The sequence below is a fragment of the Littorina saxatilis genome, linkage group LG17, assembly GCF_037325665.1.
Source record: "Littorina saxatilis isolate snail1 linkage group LG17, US_GU_Lsax_2.0, whole genome shotgun sequence".
In the NCBI taxonomy this organism is placed as follows: domain Eukaryota; kingdom Metazoa; phylum Mollusca; class Gastropoda; order Littorinimorpha; family Littorinidae; genus Littorina; species Littorina saxatilis.
Genome location: NC_090261.1, coordinates 1,540,750 through 1,560,014, shown reverse-complemented (window position 1 = coordinate 1,560,014; position 19,265 = coordinate 1,540,750). Strand labels below are relative to the sequence as shown.

At 41.5% G+C, this 19,265-nt stretch overlaps 1 protein-coding gene across 1 annotated transcript; it reads right to left on the bottom strand.

The window, feature by feature from the left end:
* Nucleotides 1-836: 836 nt before the first annotated feature.
* Nucleotides 837-18,740, bottom strand: LOC138953013 (probable ATP-dependent RNA helicase DDX28). Its single transcript, XM_070324781.1, has 14 exons — nucleotides 18,565-18,740; nucleotides 17,129-17,401; nucleotides 16,591-16,704; nucleotides 16,290-16,347; nucleotides 15,326-15,468; nucleotides 14,776-14,847; nucleotides 11,491-11,572; nucleotides 11,123-11,229; nucleotides 10,586-10,741; nucleotides 9,799-9,895; nucleotides 9,279-9,433; nucleotides 4,571-4,663; nucleotides 3,654-3,806; nucleotides 837-1,897 (listed from the first exon to the last, which is right to left on the bottom strand). Exons 1-14 carry the CDS (start codon nucleotides 18,646-18,648, stop codon nucleotides 1,790-1,792), a joined length of 1,695 nt encoding a protein of 564 aa, XP_070180882.1. The 5' UTR covers nucleotides 18,649-18,740; the 3' UTR covers nucleotides 837-1,789.
* Nucleotides 18,741-19,265: the final 525 nt, after the last annotated feature.

The window sequence follows — 19,265 nt, the reverse complement described above, 5'->3', positions numbered from 1 at the left end:
GGATTATGATTTAGAATGAACAGTTTATAGCTTTCTTAGTGCTAGCTGTTTTTTGCCTTTTGGAAATGTTTCTTATCCTTTGAAAATTCGAACGAAAAAGTTTAATGAACAAAAGTAAAGGTGACTTGATGTGTACTTATATCTGAAACATCTTTTATTGAGACTGTGTGAGTATGATGTAAGTACACAACACACAAAATAACATGTCATACACTTAGCATGCCCACACGCACACACATACACTTAGCATGCCCACACACACACACATACACTTAGCATGCACACACACACACACATACACTTAGCATGCCCACACACACACACACACACATACACTTAGCATGCCCACACACACACACATACACTTAGCATGCCCACACGCACACACATACACTTAGCATGCCCACACACACACACATACACTTAGCATGCACACACACACACACATACACTTAGCATGCCCACACGCACACACATACACTTAGCATGCCCACACACACACACATACACTTAGCATGCCCACACACACACACATACACTTAGCATGCCCACATGCACACACATACACTTAGCATGCCCACATGCACACACATACACTTAGCATGCCCACATGCACACACATACACTTAGCATGCCCACACACACACACATACACTTAGCATGCCCAAATGCACACACATACACTTAGCATGCCCACACGCACACACATACACTTAGCATGCTCACATGCACACGCATACACGCACACACACACATGCTTCATGGACATTTTTAGACGAAAGAAACTTTCCTTGTACTCAAGGAGTTACTTGAAAACTGCAGAGAATGTGCTTGAAAAGAATTTACCTGCGCAGGTATGTCAGTGTTTTATTCATGCAGACACAATTGGATATTCAGCGTTTCAATTGTTTTTGGAAAGTCATTGGACAACATAGGCACAAAAATACACAAAACAAGGAAACCCATTTTGCGTGTGTATCACACTTAATTAAGTGACTTTCAAACCCCATTCAAACATTAAGTCCTTCCATGTCACATTTGCACTCAGTCATCATTACCCCTTTATCATAATACTCTCGGCTATCTGTCTTCCTTCCCACGCTGTTTGAGATACAGTGTCTACATGTAAAACAGACCAGGAAGCCTGGTTTATATCTATAGCCAGACGCACACACTTATCACGCTGTTTGAGATACAGTGTCCACATGTAAAACAGACCAGGAAGCCTGGTTTATATCTATAGCCAGACGCACACACTTCTCACGCTGTTTGAGATACAGTGTCCACATGTAAAACAGACCAGGAAGCCTGGTTTATATCTATAGCCAGACGCACACACTTCTCACGCTGTTTGAGATACAGTGTCCACATGTAAAACAGACCAGGAAGTCTGGTTTATATCTATAGCCAGACGCACACACTTCTCACGCTGTTTGAGATACAGTGTCCACATGTAAAACAGACCAGGAAGCCTGGTTTATATCTATAGCCAGACGCACACACTTCTCACGCTGTTTGAGATACAGTGTCCACATGTAAAACAGACCAGGAAGCCTGGTTTATATCTATAGCCAGACGCACACACTTCTCACGCTGTTTGAGATACAGTGTCCACATATAAAACAGACCAGGAAGCCTGGTTTTTATGTATAGCCAGACGCACACACTTCTCACGCTGTTTGAGATACAGTGTCCACATGTAAAACAGACCAGGAAGTCTGGTTTATATCTATAGCCAGACGCACACACTTCTCACGCTTGTCAAATGTTCAAAGTGAAGGAGAGAGGATCACAGTGCGTCTAAAGTTGTCCCATGCCGTTTTGCGTACTCCGCCGAAATCTTGCGCTTGATGTTAGCGTTGACATTGTGAAGGTCGGCAGACTTGCGCACAGAGATCTGTCACACAGATAACCAACATGAAACACACGTCAGCTGGAATTGTGCTAAAGAAGAGATGATCAACTTGTAAATATGTTCAACTAGACAAAACTTGTATTTTATGTAAAAAGAAGATTAAAAATGTTTGTAAATAAAAGTGACAGACGCATTAGTTCTTAGAGATCTTTGGACCGTTTGGTACAGATAAGTGTAGAAACTACCGTATTTTCAGGACTATAAGGCCCGTCGCTGTAAAAGGCGCAACTGCCTTTGTATAGCGATGTGGGTACATATGTACTCTTCTTTAGTATACCGGTCAATAGAGCGCAGGGTTAAAAATTGAGCCTCTGCGTACCCATCCTACCTCTGTATCTTTGCACCTGTACTGAACTGTGCCTCTCCGTACCCATCCTACCTCTGTATCTTTGCACCTGAACACCTGTACTGAACTGTACCCATCCTACCTCTGTATCTTTGTACCTGAACACCTGTACTGAACTGTGCCTCTCCGTACCCATCCTACCTCTGTATCTTTGCACCTGAACACCTGTACTGAACTGTGCCTCTCCGTACCCGTCCTACCTCTGTATCTTTGTACCTGAACACCTGTACTGAACTGTGCCTCTCCGTACCCGTCCTACCTCTGTATCTTTGTACCTGAACACCTGTACTGAACTGTGCCTCTCCGTACCCATCCTACCTCTGTATCTTTGTACCTGAACACCTGTACTGAACGGTGCCTCTCCGTACCCATCCTACCTCTGTATCTTTGTACCTGAACACCTGTACTGAACGGTGCCTCTCCGTACCCATCCTACCTCTGTATCTTTGCACCTGAACACCTGTACTGAACTGTGCCTCTCCGTACCCGTCCTACCTCTGTATCTTTGCACTTGAACACCTGTACTGAACTGTGCCTCTCCGTACCCATCCTACCTCTGTATCTTTGCACCTGAACACCTGTACTGAACCGTGCCTCTCCGTACCCGTCCTACCTCTGTATCTTTGCACCTGAACACCTGTACTGAACTGTGCCTCTCCGTACTCATCCTACCTCTGTATCTTTGCACCTGAACACCTGTACTGAACTGTGCCACTCTGTACCCGTCCTACCTCTGTATCTTTGCACCTGAACACCTGTACTGAACTGTGCCTCTCCGTACCCGTCCTACCTCTGTATCTTTGCACCTGAACACCTGTACTGAACTGTGCCTCTCCGTACCCGTCCTACCTCTGTATCTTTGCACCTGAACACCTGTACTGAACTGTGCCTCTCCGTACCCGTCCTACCTCTGTATCTTTGCACCTGAACACCTGTACTGAACTGTGCCTCTCCGTACCCATCCTACCTCTGTATCTTTGTACCTGAACACCTGTACTGAACTGTGCCTCTCCGTACCCGTCCTACCTCTGTATCTTTGCACCTGAAAAACATGTGTGTTTGGACGGTCTTTCCACTTCAATCCCCTGCACCCACTGGTTTCCTATTGCCTGAGGACTGTGATACTGTCAGTCTTAACCCATGGCACAGTGGACACCCCCCCCCCCCCCCCCCCCTCTTAAGACCCCCTAAATTAAGATTCCCCTCCCACCCCCTTCTAAAGACCTTTATTTTTCATTGTTCAAGTTTTCTGTTAAAAAACGATACATTTTGCGTCAGTTTAAGACTCCCTCCCTTTCAAGACCTGATTTTCTGAGATTTATGTAGGTCTTAAAAGGGGGTTCCTCTGTAGCAATGGGGTGTGGGAGCTTTAGCTGTGAGAAAAGTGCTGACCTCAATCTGCCACAACAGGTCCACCTCCCACTTGTGTGTGACAAAGCTGGTGACCAGGCCACTGGTGTGGGACCCCACACGACCCACACGGCCCGCACGGTGAAGGTAGTCGGACACAAAGTTGGGAAAGTCGTAGTTCACCACATGCCGCACCTGAATCAAACCGACCCTTGAAGTTCAGTAACCACACAGGCTATGTTTAAACCAAAGACACCAATGCTTTAGAATGCAAGGGCTTGCCAATAGACGAACTATGGAAATAACTCAGTTACGTTTGTAAGGGTTGCATAAGAGTAAATACTCGTGCTTTTAAGTCAGCCAAGCTTTCTATACATGTTCCTTGTCCACATGCTTCACACACCCCTCGCGGCTAGTGATTAGCCTATTATGTCACGTGCCCCTTGTCCACCTGTTTGCGACACACCCCTCGCTAGTGACTGGCCTATAATGTCACGTGCCCCTTGTCCATCTGTTTGCGACACACCCCTCGCTAGTGATTGGCCTATAATGTCACGTGCCCCTTGTCCATCTGTTTGCGACACACCCCTCGCTAGTGATTGGCCTATAATGTCACGTGCCCCTTGTCCATCTGTTTGCGACACACCCCTCGCTAGTGATTGGCCTATAATGTCACGTGGGAAAGTTTGACTCACAAAAAGCAAAAGTATTCACTCTTTCACACCCCATACAAACCCGACAGACTTATTTGTGGACACCGCCTATTTCATACAACATCTAAGTTAGTCATGTGTCATATTTGATCATATCTCGGTTGTCTTCAAAGAAGATGACTGGCTGCAGAAATCAAACTCGCTCAAATTCACTTCAGAGCATACGTTAATGAGTTTCAACAGCAAGCCAGGTTGAACGAGCTAAGTAGCATGTGTCACTGAGACAGGCTATGTATATATACTTACATTGATGGTGTCAAGTCCCCGCGAGGCTATGTCTGTTGCTACTAAGATGTCATGGCGACCTTCCTGAAACCTCTCAAACACTCCTTGCCGACTCTGAAAACAATAAAATGGGTGAAATAACCACTTGAAATGTCTGTCTAAAGTCCTCTTGGTGACCATCTATTCAAAAACACTATGAGATGACTGCACACATAACACACAACTGAAAATGTGCACTTGTGCTGTGTGACACTGCCTTCTCTACTATAAAATGTGCACTTGTGCTGTGTGACACTGCCTTCTCTACTATAAAATGTGCACTTGTGCTGTGTGACACTGCCTTCTCTACTATAAAATGTGCACTTGTGCTGTGTGACACTGCCTTCTCTACTATAAAATGTGCACTTGTGCTGTGTGACACTGCCTTCTCTACTATAAAATGTGCACTTGTGCTGTGTGACACTGCCTTCTCAGCACTGTGTGCTTGCTGTGCCAAAACACTGGCAATGATATAATAGACTTTAAAGTAAAAAAGTGCCATAGATTCCATTGATAAAGGCAAACTAGACACCTTTGAGAGCCTGCAGTGTAACAACTGTACTCAAAATAGATCACTTGAAACTTAAGAAGTTCAAGATATCAGTTGGTTTCTGACAATAATCTACATAAAACTAACATCACATAAATTACACTGCTTAAGGCTGGAGTTCACACCTGAGGCCATATTTCAAAGTGGTTAGGCAGTTTTAAAGGTTTGTTTTTATGTTAGTTCAGTGTTTTGTTTATCAGGAAAAAACAAAATGAATAGAGCTTGTCGCGCAAAATTTTGAGATAGCGACTGAAGTTTGAGCATAGGTATGAGATTTTTTCACGCAAACCCTACTGAAGAAATTGTGATATTGTATTGTGAATATGTTAACAAAAAAACAATCGGATGATCAGAAACTGAAGAAGAGAAATAGGGAAGCAAAATAGAACATCAAACATAGTGATTTTACAGGTGAATTTGGAAAAAAAACCTTATGTATCCATTTTTGAAGCCCAATTTGAAGCATGGAACACAGTCAAACATAAATTAAAAGTGTTAAAGTGGTTACAGTGTTCAGAAATAGTGTTAAATAACAAGTTGAGTTATCCCTCTTCACAAATTTTAAGAGAAATACACCTCTTGTCGCGCAAAATTTTGAACTGTGATGCTTTTACTACCCCCACCCCCTACTCATTTTTCAGAAAAGAGTGCATATTATCTTCCAAATAGACAAGCAAGGTAGTCAGATGATCAAAACTTCAGAACAAAAATAGGGAAGCAAAATAGAACATGCAACATAGTGATTTAACTGGTGAATTCAGAAAAAACACACTTTTTTACTCATTTTATTAGCTGAATTTAAAGCTTGGAAGACAGAAATAAATAAATTAAAAGTGTAAAACTGGTTACAGTGTTCAGAAATAGTGTTAGATACCAAGTTGAGTTATCCCTCTTCATCACAGTTAAAAGAAACGCACCTCTTGTCGCGCAAAATCTTGAACTGTGATGCTTTTACTACCCCTACCCCCTACCCATTCTTCAGAAAAGAGTGCATATTATCTTCCAAATAGAAAGGCAAGGTAATCAGATGATCAAACACTTCAGAACAGAAATAGGGAAGCAAAAAAGAACACCCAACAGAGTTATTTAACTGTTGAATTCAGAAAAAACACACTTGTTTACTCATTTTGTAAGCTGAATTCAAAACTTGGATGACAGAAAAAAATAAATTAACAGTGCTAAAGTGGTTACAGTGTTCAGAAATAGTGTTAGATACCAAGTTTAGTTATCCCTCTTCATCACAGTTAAAAGAAACACACCTCTTGTCGCGCAAAATCTTGAACTGTGATGCTTTTACTTCCCCCACCCCCTACCCATTTTTCAGAAAAGAGTGCATATTGTCTTCCAAATAGAAAAGCAAGGTAGTCAGATGATCAAAAACTTCAGAACAGAAATAGGGAAGCAAAATAGAACATCCAACATAGTAATTTAACTGTTGAATTCAGAAAAAAACACTTTTTTACTCATTTTATTAGCTGAATTTAAAGCTTGGAAGACAGAAAAAAAATTAAAAGTGCTAATGTGGTTACAGTGTTCAGAAATAGTGTTAGATACCAAGTTCAGTTATCCCTCTTCATCACAGTTAAAAGAAACACACCTCTTGTCGCGCAAAATCTTGAACTTTGATGCTTTTACTACCCCCACCCTCTACCTATTTTTCAGAAAAGAGTGCATATTATCTTACAAATAGGAAAGCAAGGTAATCAGATGATCAAAAACTTAAGATAAATAGGGAAGCAAAATAGAATATCCAACATAGTGATTTAACTGTTGAATTAAAAAAACACCTTTTTTTTCTTTTTTTTTAAGCTGAATTAGAAGTTTGGAATTCCTCCGAAAGCGGCGTATGGCTGCCTAAATGGCGGGGTAAAAACGGTCATACACGTAAAAATCCACTCGTGCTAAAAACATGAGTGAACGTGGGAGTCTAAGCCCATGAACGAAGAAGAAGAGGAGGAGAAGAAGAAGAAGTTTGGAAGACAGAAAAAATAAATTAAAAGTGCTAAAGTGGTTACAGTGGTTACAGTGTTCAGAAATAGTGTTAGATACCAAGTTGAGTTGTCGCTCTTTATCACAGTTAAAAGAAACACACCTCTTGTCGCGCACAATCTTGAACTGTGATCCTTTTACTACCCCCGCCCCCTACCCATTTGAACACAAAAGAGTGTATATTCTCTTCCAATTAGAAAAATAAGTAATTTGCAACTGGACATTTTTAAAATACATATTTTCTGTCAGTCCAAGGATTGCTTAGTCCATTAAAAACAAACAGACTAGGATTTAGCGCACCCATTTTAAGAAAAAGTTAACATGATAATTGATATATATATATATATATATATCAGACTTTCTTTTATGCAATTACTACTGAAGATTCCAGACCAGGTAAAACAATCATTTTATATTCTTTGTCACATTTTTTACTTTTTTTTTTTATAAATTTATCTATAGCGAGTCTTGTCTCTTTCAGTCTTTGTGTCATTTAGTTAGCTGTGTCACTCGAATTTCTTTGTCAGGCTGAAACTTAGCTGTTGCGTTGAAGTCTGCTGTGTGTGTTTGGGTCCAAAGCAACTTTCACATTCTCATCTACACATTCTCATCTACACACTCACGTTACTCACACAATTATACAATTCTACCCACAGAGGCGTTCGGGGATGGGGGTCTCGCACTCGGGCGAATCACAGCTCAAAATACAAAGTATAAGTTCTATAACGTACACAGATTTTTCTATTGAACCAAAAGGCAAATTAAATCATGAATAAATCAATCAAGCAAAACTTCCACACAATGACACATTCACTCTCGGTTCACACTGCGCTCTGGGCATGCACACTTGGCAGCACGTATACGTTCCGACGCCGTTTGTCTTCCTGCAAGTCCAGCACAGGCACACGATTGTCCAAGAATCACAATAATCCTCGTGAATGTCACAGCAGGCATAGTAAGGTTATGTAGAAAAGTCCAAAAGGGTGCGTTAATGGTGGTAATCCGGCACACACACACACACACCCACACACACACACACACACACACACACACACACACACTGACACTGACACACACACACACACACACACACACACACACACTCCGGTTTGGTAAGTTACCTGATAAATAATGTAGCCTGTAGATTTAACGGGGAGACTGATCAGACAGGAAGAGTAATACTTTCACATTTCCGATGTTCAGCGATAAACTTGTTTTCTTCGAGAGTTCGATCTTCGTGCGATTCTGGCGCGTTGTCACCAAGAACGTTAAAAAAACACAGGATATCATCATGATGCCTCTCTACAAAAACCAGGTCTAGGAACTCTTCATCTAAAGTCAGTCAGTATTAACCTCCTCAACACAATCCTCATCTTGTCCCATAGTGATTTCTGCCGCCAAAGAACATGTGGTTCTCAACTCAAAAGACCGATTTGTCGTCTTCCGGCATTGCGAAATTCAGATCTACCCCAACTTCGTGCATTGATCTGAGCAATAAAATGTAGATGCGATAATCTGCAAACATCTCTTCAACACAATCTGCATCTTGTCCCATCGTGATTTCTGTCGGCAAAGAACATGTGGTTCTCAACTTACATCTTCCAGTGTGAAATTCTGATCTGCCCCAAGTACGTGCAATAAAATGTAGAAGCGATAATCTGAAAAAAATCTGTTCGCGTGAACGCTGCCACGTTGTCATCAGTCCAATGTCTTTTATCCAGAGCAGGGACGAACACACTTTTTCATCAGCAGTTTGTTATGTTTATCCGCAGACTGCTTTCCATTACTTGTCTGTTTTAGATTGACTCGTATGGTTCTTCAGCCAGGCAAGAAGTGCTTGTTTACAGTGACACGTTCTCACGCACGACATGTCGTAAATGCAAGTTCTAACGATTGTTTTTTATTGCACTGATAGAGAATGTCGATAGTTGTAAACTTCTGACATTTCCTAATGTTTATTTCATTATTTTGCATACGGATATGGCTAATAAGTGGATAATCTGTTACGACACGAAACGCGTTCTAAATCCGTGTAGGGAGGCTACTCCAGCGTACTGTCAGGTGTGTTCTAATACCTTAAGTCTTGTATCAGTGACAAAATGATGGCACACAAAAGATGTTGGTGTTTGTATACAGTCATGACACTCTTACCTTTTCTGTCATATCCCCGTTGATGAGGGCTGCAGGTAGGCTGTGTTCCTCTAACAGGTGGCCCAGGTAGAAGCAGGTGCTACTGCTGTTGCAGAAGATCATCATGGACCCAGCTTTCTTTTCCACTTCACTCCTCACCAGCTTAACAAGTTCAGCTGCAAACCAGGGTTCAGCCACCACATTTATCTTTTCACAAGTATTCCAAAGAAAAAGTTTGGCTTTTGATACATGAAGACAGCAAATAACAATGAAAAAAGAACAGGATGCGTTTTGCTGGAAGTGAAAGGATGCATCAAAATGTGTTCAATATCAGTTTGAAGTATTACAGGAAAGGTTCTCAACCTAAAATCTCATTTTCATAAACTCTGAGAAATGCTATCAACCAGCAAATGATTGAACTAAATAGGAAATGCAATTGGATAACATGGTACTCCGGCCTATTCCAGAAAACTGATAACAGCTATGTAAAGCTGCCTTCAAAGATATATCTCAATTATTTCTGTAAAAATTCAAAACTCACGACTTTTTTGAGATGGCAAAAGACGCATGAACTTTTGTGGAACATGAGGCATGAGGCGGTGAAGACCTGGGCTTGTCACCTGTTGCAGGGCGTCCACCTGTCACACATCATGCATGTCTTCACCAACATGTCACACATATAAATGACGTTTAACATGCTGACGTACACACCAGTATATTAAAACATCCCAGACTCAGGTCATCCTATGCAGTGTGTCCATGAGTGTGTGGTACCAATAACCATACTGGACAACATCTTATTACATGCTGCACAATAACCATACTGGACAACATCTTATTACATGGTGCACAATAACCATACTGGACAACATCTTATTACATGCTGCACAATAACCATACTGGACAACATCTTATTACATGCTGCACAATAACCATACTGGACAACATCTTATTACATGGTGCACAATATCTACTTACAGGTAGGAAATGCCTTCAATTTTGTTTTTTAGAAGTGAAACAAACTGGAGATGCCACAAAAAGTAATACGGCATTTTATCTGGGCATTGATTACTTTGGAGCTAGCGCAATAATAAACTGATGGTGATGTTTAGCCTACTAATGTCAATGTTGTTTACAGGATTGCAAGCAAAAGTTATCTTGTCTCTAATAACCTTACATGTTCGTGGGAAGACCTACAATGTAAAAAGAAAACAAAGCCCAAAAAGCAAGAACTAATTGATCAGTAATCACACCATCAAACACAAGATGATAATAACAAAGTGTCATAGAGCCAGTGCCAAGTGAAGTGTGAAGAAAGCGTGGCTTACAGGAAGATATGCACCGATGCTGTCCGGCAGAGCTCTGGGTACGGTGGCACTGACCAACACAAACTGGACGCCGCCGATAAAACCTGTATCACTGGTGTCCAGGCCACCGGGCGATACTACTCTGCCACCAGACACGCCTGAATCCAGCGTTGGGATCTGAAATGGAGGATGTTGCAAAGTGACATGGGCCAAATGGCAGTCATCACAACAACGCATGTGCACACCCTGTCAAGGGAATTATTTCACATATGCTGAAAATGTGTGCAAGTTTTATCATGTGCATCACTTTCTCAAAACAAATAAACATGGAATAATAAATAACAGCCACAATCAACAGTTTGTGAAAAGAACTATTTTATGACAATCCTTTCAGTTTCTACCCAAAATTGTATCTTCTCTGTTACTTTTAAGAGACAGGTAATTAACCGTTTTCATTATTTTAAACATCATTTTCCAGAATCATCTTTGTTTCTAGTGTTCAAATAATCAAATCATTTGTTATATAGAGTTTAGAGTAAAACTTGTCCTTTGTCTCACCTTGAGTCTGGAGAGAACTCTGTCTATGGAATCCATGAAACTGTCATCTAACAAGGTGTCTGCCTCATCCAGAATGATATGCTGCAAGCCTGATGGCTTTATTTGACCTGCAAAAACAATGAAAACATTCCAATTCATTAAATCAATATAGAAACACACAAAAACAAGAAAGGAAAGAGAAAGGAAGGTTTAATTAAGACAAAACAAACCATTCAGTGACTCACTGCAGATTAGTAGAAACAAGCTCAGGGAAGTAACAGACTTGGAAGGACTCCACACACATAAGCTTTCAAGCTTTCTGAACAATTTGATTTGGTAAAGAGTATGTCGGCATAACATTTTGAATTGTATACATTTAAATAACTGACCAGCTATGAGCAGCTTTCTCAGCACTCCAGGGGTGGCCACCAGGATGTCCATGGGACGCCTCACAGGCCACGCTAGTCTCCCCTGCACAAGACAAACACAGCATCTAGTACCAACAGGAAGCAATAAGTTATAAATGTACGCAATAGAGTTGATTTTCTCTTCACCACTTGCATTTCATATTCTAAAAATTGTTTGAAGGATGATATAAAGTATGAACAGCTTGCGAGCGTGCTGCAATCAAAAATTTTAGTAGTAAATTTTCATTTGATTAATATACTTACCCAACTCACATATAGCAATTTACTTCAGTCTAGTGCTAGAACGCTGTATTGCATCGCCTTGGTAACAAGGGAGGCAACTCTAAAAAAAGAGCTACCTTGACCCATAAACAGGACAAAGTCACGTGACTTCCTGACCTTGCCGCCATATTGTAATCATTCGCACGAAGGCGCAGAAAAACTTCCCTCTTTTTTCAGAACAACCCGACTAGCGGGGAAGGTGGGAGGGAATTAACTATGTGAGTTGGGTAAGTATATTAATCAAATGAAAATTTACTACTAAAATTTTCGATTAAATTACATACAGTGGAGTCCAGCTTTATAACGAACCTGGGTATAACGAAATCCCGCTTTTAACGAACTGCCATTGATTTCCCGGCAGACAGCCTTCTATTTCTTACTTGTTACTTTCCGGCCACAACGAACCTTTTGAACTCATTTGCATAACGAACACCTCTTATAACAAACACGTTTTCATCGCCCCAGAGCCGTTTTGTCTCTAAAAGTCACAAGGCTACAATGAACTGATGTCAATAATTGTCTCCAAAGACAAAAATACACAAACACAAGTGCACATCGCGTGATGAGCGAACTCTAAACAAACAGCGGGAGGCGAGCTGTCGGAAAACCAAAGCTTATGACTCTCATGAGAAAGCGAGCGATTCCGTAAACCGTAAAAGCTGAGTTTGCTTTAATAGCTTGACTTGTTTTTCGCCGCTTAGGCGAAAAATTAATGGCCTTAGCAGCTTCATCCGAGAAGGCGGAAAAGAAGAGGTATGCAGCTTCACCATAGTTGGGCGTACATACCGCAAAGCTGCCTAAGACAGAGGGTCTAACCCTATGTGTGCTTGCTTAGCTTCATTATCTTGCCTAAACTGAGGCAGAATGTGGCAAGCTGAAGCAGTTCCCGGCTTCTTGCCAGAAGATGGGGAGGAATGTAACGTAGCGTAGACGTGCGAACACTCCCCTGGTGAACACAAAAAGCAAAGAGTGCCGGAGTAGATCAGCCTCTTACTTGTACCTTGAGCCAAGCGAAGGCTGACCAAGCAAGCAACCCTCTGTGAAAGGAAAAGAATAAAGTGACACAAAGGTGACTTTATCTTGGATCCTAGACCTAGAGAGAAAGAAGAACCTGCGCGCGTGCACGGAATGTGCAAAGAGAAGCGCTGGGAGGCTCAGCTGCTCAGCAGACTTTAGCCAAAGTGGCTAGCAGCGTCATGACATCCGTCTCCCCCGCGTCACGACGAAACTCGAAGTTGACAAGAGCAGAGGAGATGGAGCACGAGAGAGATCTTTGCAAAGTTTCCGAAAAAGAGGATAACTCGAAAAGATCATGTGCTTATTCCCTCAGAGACAAGAGAGAGGACTCAGTAAAAGGTACAGCTCTGTTCTACTGTAGCCGTCTTCCCAAAGCGTATCCAGTTCCATTGTGCACGGAAAAGCAGCACGCGGGAGGGCAAGTTTCAATGAGGTAATAAAAGTGGCTGTTGAAGTGAACCTCTGGCAGGTACCCTGAGAGAGAGGAGTGGGATGCTTCACATGAGCAAGCCACAGTTTGACTAAGTCCGCACCGTACTGTAAGCTGCCAAAAGCGGCACTGTGTTAGTCGGTGCGTTGACTTGCCGTAGGTTGAGCTCAGAAACTTGGCCATATAAGAGGCAACAGAGGGAGATTCGAAGATCCAAAAGGAACGCGTTTATCCCGAACTGAGCGGAAGTCAACCAAAGCTGAAGGTGGTGGTACGGACAAGTTGCCGAAGCCACCACCCCTTCCTCAATGTACAGCGAAACTACTTCCGCTGCCTATGCTAAAGCATGGGAAAACTCAGAGAGTAGCCGAAAACTGGTGTCTTCTTCCTGATCGGAAGCACCGTAATCCGAACCGTAGTCCTGCACATCCGTGCATGCCAGAATTCCGCTACCACACTGACTTTTGAGACTTAAGCTCAGCTGAAAACGTTTTCATCTGCGCACTAATAGACATGAGCATGGCGGTAACTTAAACATTATCGCTAGTAGCGCTATCCTTAGCTTGAGAAATAACAATCTCTGGCTGAAGGGAAGGCATGACGGGAGCACTGGGGAGGTCTATCTGTACCTCAAAAGATTTCTGTGTTGCAGGTTCATAAACCTTTACTATGGCAGATGCTTTAGGCTTTTGACTTTTAGGTGAGAGCTCTGCAGGTACCTGCTTAGCACTGTCCTTCTTTTTGCCTCTATCGGCCATAGCTGCGTTAGTCTATGCTTTACTGGACCAACTTTCAAAAGCCTAAACCGTAAATAATTTGGAAAGGTCTCACCCGAGAACAGGAACGAAGCCGAAGGTAAACCAAGGTAGAAAGGCTGCCGTAGCAGTCAGTGGGCTGAAGAAGCCCGAGCGTAGCGATGAAAAGCGTCCGATCAGGACGATCGCTGGAGAAGGAGTGAGTTTGCAAAGATGGCCGCGCTGGTTATGCGCGCGCACAAGCGGAAGCAGCCTTTGTCTGGGCAGTGACCTACGGGTCAAGGCCACAGACCTGTGCACACTCAAAACGCTCATCAGTAGTAAACAAACCAAATTTCAGTAGTTTTTTAAATGTTTCAGTATTAAGCTGTAACGACAGTTCAAGACATTTTTCTTTTCCATGTTTCACTTCAATCTCAAGTTGCCACGCAGACGCTGAACGAACTAAGTCTAAGAACAAAGGGCCAACTAATTGGTCAAAACATCTCAAAACAGAAAAAAAGTACAAAACATCGGAATTTTGGAATTTTAATTAAAAATGCGTAGCACCGTATTCTGCATATAAAAATCGGAGAAATTACGGAGAAACCGTAGATGTGCACAGGTCTGAGGCCACCCTTTTTTTTTTAGGGTACTTCCCTTGTTACCAAGGTAATGCGTAGTGCAGCGTCATCAGCACTAAACTGAAGTTAAATGCTATATGTGAGTTGGGATAACATATGTAATTTAAATTTTAATTAGAGCGTGCTGCAATCTGTATTTAACAATTTTGAGTGTCCTGACCTTTGTGCCACGTCCTCCACACACAGAGTAAGCCGTGAAGTCCACATGCTGCTGCAGTGTTTCCACCACACGCTGTAAGAAGGAAACACACTAGGATTAGACACAGCTAGATCATCAACCACCTCACAACAAAGATAAAAGCTCAGATAGAATTGTGTGGTGTTTTTCACTGGGAGTGAGATTCAGTATTTTGTAGATAAACTTTTGTTTCATTTACAGTTCCAGAGAGCACAACTCCCAAGCAAAACTGTTTGGAACTGCAGTGGAAGACATGCCAGTTCATAACATCAGCAGGCCTAAGACTATGAGTGACATAAACTTTGAACGTTGAAGAAGAAGAATGACAGTTCTCTTTTAGTTTAGGTAACATTTGCTTTTGGTTCACGATAGCTTTGATTTACAATGATGGATTCCATTATGATTGAAGATTCAATATGACTCATGTTCTAAAACAGATACATGTTAATGTTAACTTTCTCAAGTCCACCAGAACACATGCACATGGTTTTATTTGCACAAAAAGGATTCCTGTAATGTGAAAGCTGTTCACCATGATCTGATCAGCAAGCTCTCTGGATGGAGTGAGGATGATGACAGAAGGGCTGTTCACAGCCTCCTCCTCCCCCCTCAGTGTCCGTCGCTGTAGCAGCATGGTCAGCACAGGTAACAGGTAAGCCAGAGTCTTGCCAGATCCTGAGGGCAACAAAAAACATGCAGGTGTTCTTCAAAACACATCATAATCAAGTCCACGCAAAAAACAGTGCAATGAATGGGATTGAAAAAAGCTTGAGAAGCAAACCAAGAAGCGTAAACACAGAGGAAGCAGTCTTTAGACTGTACTTATGAGAGAACACATTTTGTTTTGTTTCAACAGTTATAGATTCAGGTAACACTGATGTAAAGTGTAAGCATTTCAAAAACACAACCTGAACAACACCTTTGCTGGAATTAACTTTTTTTTCTCCATTACTTGAGGTTGCAAAACATACCCCAAATAAAACTTATCAATCCAATTATATTACACTGATGAAAGGGTACAAATGAAGGAAGAGCTAATTAAAGTATATTAAATGAACAGGAAAAACTTGCATGATATATGAGTATGACAGCCACACATTAAAGGCATACTAACGCACTCCCGTGTTTACAAAGTGTAGTTTGCCCACAATCGATGTCAAACGCACCATAAGACCATATAATGACGATACGTCACCATGCGCGGACCATAATACATGCATTACAGCTTGTTCTAGCCTCTGAAAAAGTGAGGATGTCAACAAAGCCGCGGTGTTCTCTCCCTTGCATCAACGTTACATGTGTTGCCAAATCTATAAATAGGACGATCCAGATCAAAATGAAAATTCAAATATCTCAACATTTAAGGGGTCCTAGACCACAATATTTTGCAGGGAACTTAATTTAGTCTGTCTCCAGCTGTTGGTAAAGCAATTAGCGTGTATAGTCATCGAGTACATATGGCTTTAAGTGAATAACACAAATGCTCAACAACTGACCTGTTTCAGCAGCACACAGTGTAGAGCCCCCGCTGAGAATGGCCGGAGTGCCAGATTTCTGCAGACAGAAAGCAGTTTCATGTCAGACCATGCAAAGGCGAACGACAAGAAGAAGATGTCAGACCATCAGTCAAAGGTCACTTTTAGTACACACCATTTACACCTTTTTCAGCAGTTGATCTGATTTGCGTGTATAATATAAAGTTAGGTTCACAACCAGCAGGGGATTTATTACCTGTCTGTTAGTCTATATTCCTTAGTTATAATTCATTACCTCTATGTTAGTTATGATGAATTATACCTGTATGTTTGTCGGCACAACTAGACCCATGGAATGCACTGCTTTCACAAGGCTTTCATCAAGGTGAAGGTCTTCAAACCTCTTCGCTGATTCCTCTGATGCAAGGGCAGGATTCTGCACAAAGAGAACAGGGTGTCAAGAAATGTATAATAATAATAATAATAATAATACGAGAATTTATAACGCGCACATATCTCACCACAAGGCGCACTCATACACAATCTTTCGCATTAACAACTCAAACATACTCATATACACTTACGCATAAATTGCATAAAGATGACAAGGCAACAACACAAACAGTATATATATCTAACAGCAACCTCCCCCCCCCCCCCCCCAAATAAAAACCCACCAACAACAACACAACTGACGATGCTGATGCTGGCACAGAAATAGAATAATACATGCAGTCATACAGAATAGAACTAAAGCTGTTATATATACAATTAATACATTCACATTATAATGCACATGTATACATTCACATACACACACACTGAACCAACTCTTCTGTTATTTCCCTAATGTCATTCACCTTATCATGACAGACAACTGTAAAGTAGTCTCCAGCAGACTTGCGGCTTTTCCAACCATAAGAGGCCAAAGCTTGGGGTCCGAAGTCATTGTAGGTCTGACCGCGATGGTGATTAAAGTTGCCACGCTTGCAAGATATCACCAGCGGAGACTTGAACACAGATTTCTTGATGGTCGGCTGATCCTGGCGCTGACGCTGTCGGATTTTCTGCAAGCGACTCTGCATTTTGTGCGGTACAGTGATGCGGGGCAGGTCGACTTCAGAAATGCCGGTCTGGGGAGAAGAGAAGAAATCACAAAATATGTAAGCCACACATATCATTCAATCACTGCCATTTGGAGAAATATATGTATGTGTGAAACTCGTGTATGAATGCATACATGTGTCAGGAAGAGACAGAATTAAGCCAGAATCTTCAAGCTATACACACCAAAGAAGCAATATTATTTCAGCTCAAGAAGCTAAATACAATCTTGAATCTGCATCCATTTCGGTATGAACGTGTTTTGAACAATGGAGTTGTTTCGTACAAATTTGAAAAGTTGCAAGGGCACAATACAGTACTAACTGGACAGCATTAGTGACAGCAAGACCGGTAATCTTGAACTTTAGCGTGTTAAATTCATAGCTCATAATTCAGAGGCATTTAAGTCTCCAAATTTGTAGAACTGCACTTGTAATCATAACAAGTCATTTTAGATCCCTTTGAAGTTACGGAATGAACTCCGATGAACTGTACAAATGCATTTCGTTTACATGGGTCAAAGAAGGAATTATCCGTATGAGCGGACAACAAGGGAGACAACTCTTTCGTGTAAATGATGTCCCATGGTTGACAACGTACATCATTTTCGGAGCATTTTCAACTCAACTCAACTCAACTCAACTCAAATTTTATTGGCTTCAATTTTCATAGAAGAATTTGTCTTGCGCTTGGGAGAAAGTTCGATTGAACAACCAAATTAATTAATTATACTTAAGTTTGGAGCTCAATCCGTCAATTAATTTCACGACAAATGTTCTTTGGCTTGCTTACATGGACTTGTATCAAAAATAAGTAAAGAATGTCACTGGATTCTGAGCTATGAATTTAACACGCTAAAGTTCAAGATTACCGCAAGACCTGTTATACATCCGCAAGGCAAAGGTTCACTGTGCGAAGGAATCATACTGGTACAGTGGTAGTGGCACATTACAGTATTTTACTAATTGAAATCTCGAGACTAAATCGGCAATCGGTCAAACCTATACTAATCGATATTTTGACAGCTTTTCAACACAGTTGCCATTCTTTTTAACAGCTAAGATTTAGTCTTGTGAAGAAATAGCTGTTTCGAAACCAGCCAGCGTAAGCACTGATCTTTAGCCCATACCGTACGACGTGTGCAACAATCGATGATAGGAACGGTCCTCTCGCGACTCCAGTTTTAACTTACAACCAAGAATCTCCACGGCTGATGGTGAAGGAGACATGCTGTACATCGCTGACAAGCCCGCATCAACAAGGCCACAGACTGCATCGCGTGATCGTCACACAGATAAACAAACTTCGTTCATAGGAAAATAACACGACCCTCAAATCAAAGTGAAACACAACTTCGCGTGTTTGACCGAAAGCGGAAGCGGAAGTGTATGTCTGCTACAACAATGGGTTTCTAAAAAGTCTAGTCGGAAACATACTCTCTAAGTTATTTTATTGCAGAAAACCCAGCACATAATTATGTAGTTCAGGTTGATTGTAAACACCACAAAATCGAGTCAGTCCTAACCATAAAAGATAGATTTCAGTTTAAAAAAAAAAGCTATAAAAATTATTTGTGAGAGAAAAAAAACTTCTCAAAGTTTAAACTGAATAAAACAAAATCCGGGCTGGTCGAGTCGTTCATGTGCCGGCCGCCGGCCGCGGCAGACTGAAATTGATAAGGCCAAAAAAAAAAATAGGTCTGTTTACGGTAACCCGACCGACCCTAGTTTTTTCGCGCGACCCTAGACTTTTTTGGGGCATTTGGGGGAAAAAAAAAAAATCTTGTTTTTTTGGCAAAATAACGTAAAAATATGGTTTTTTGGAAAAAAAAAAAAAAAAAAAAAAAAAAAAACAATCCCGACCTACCGACCCTATTTTTTTGGCCTATGTTAC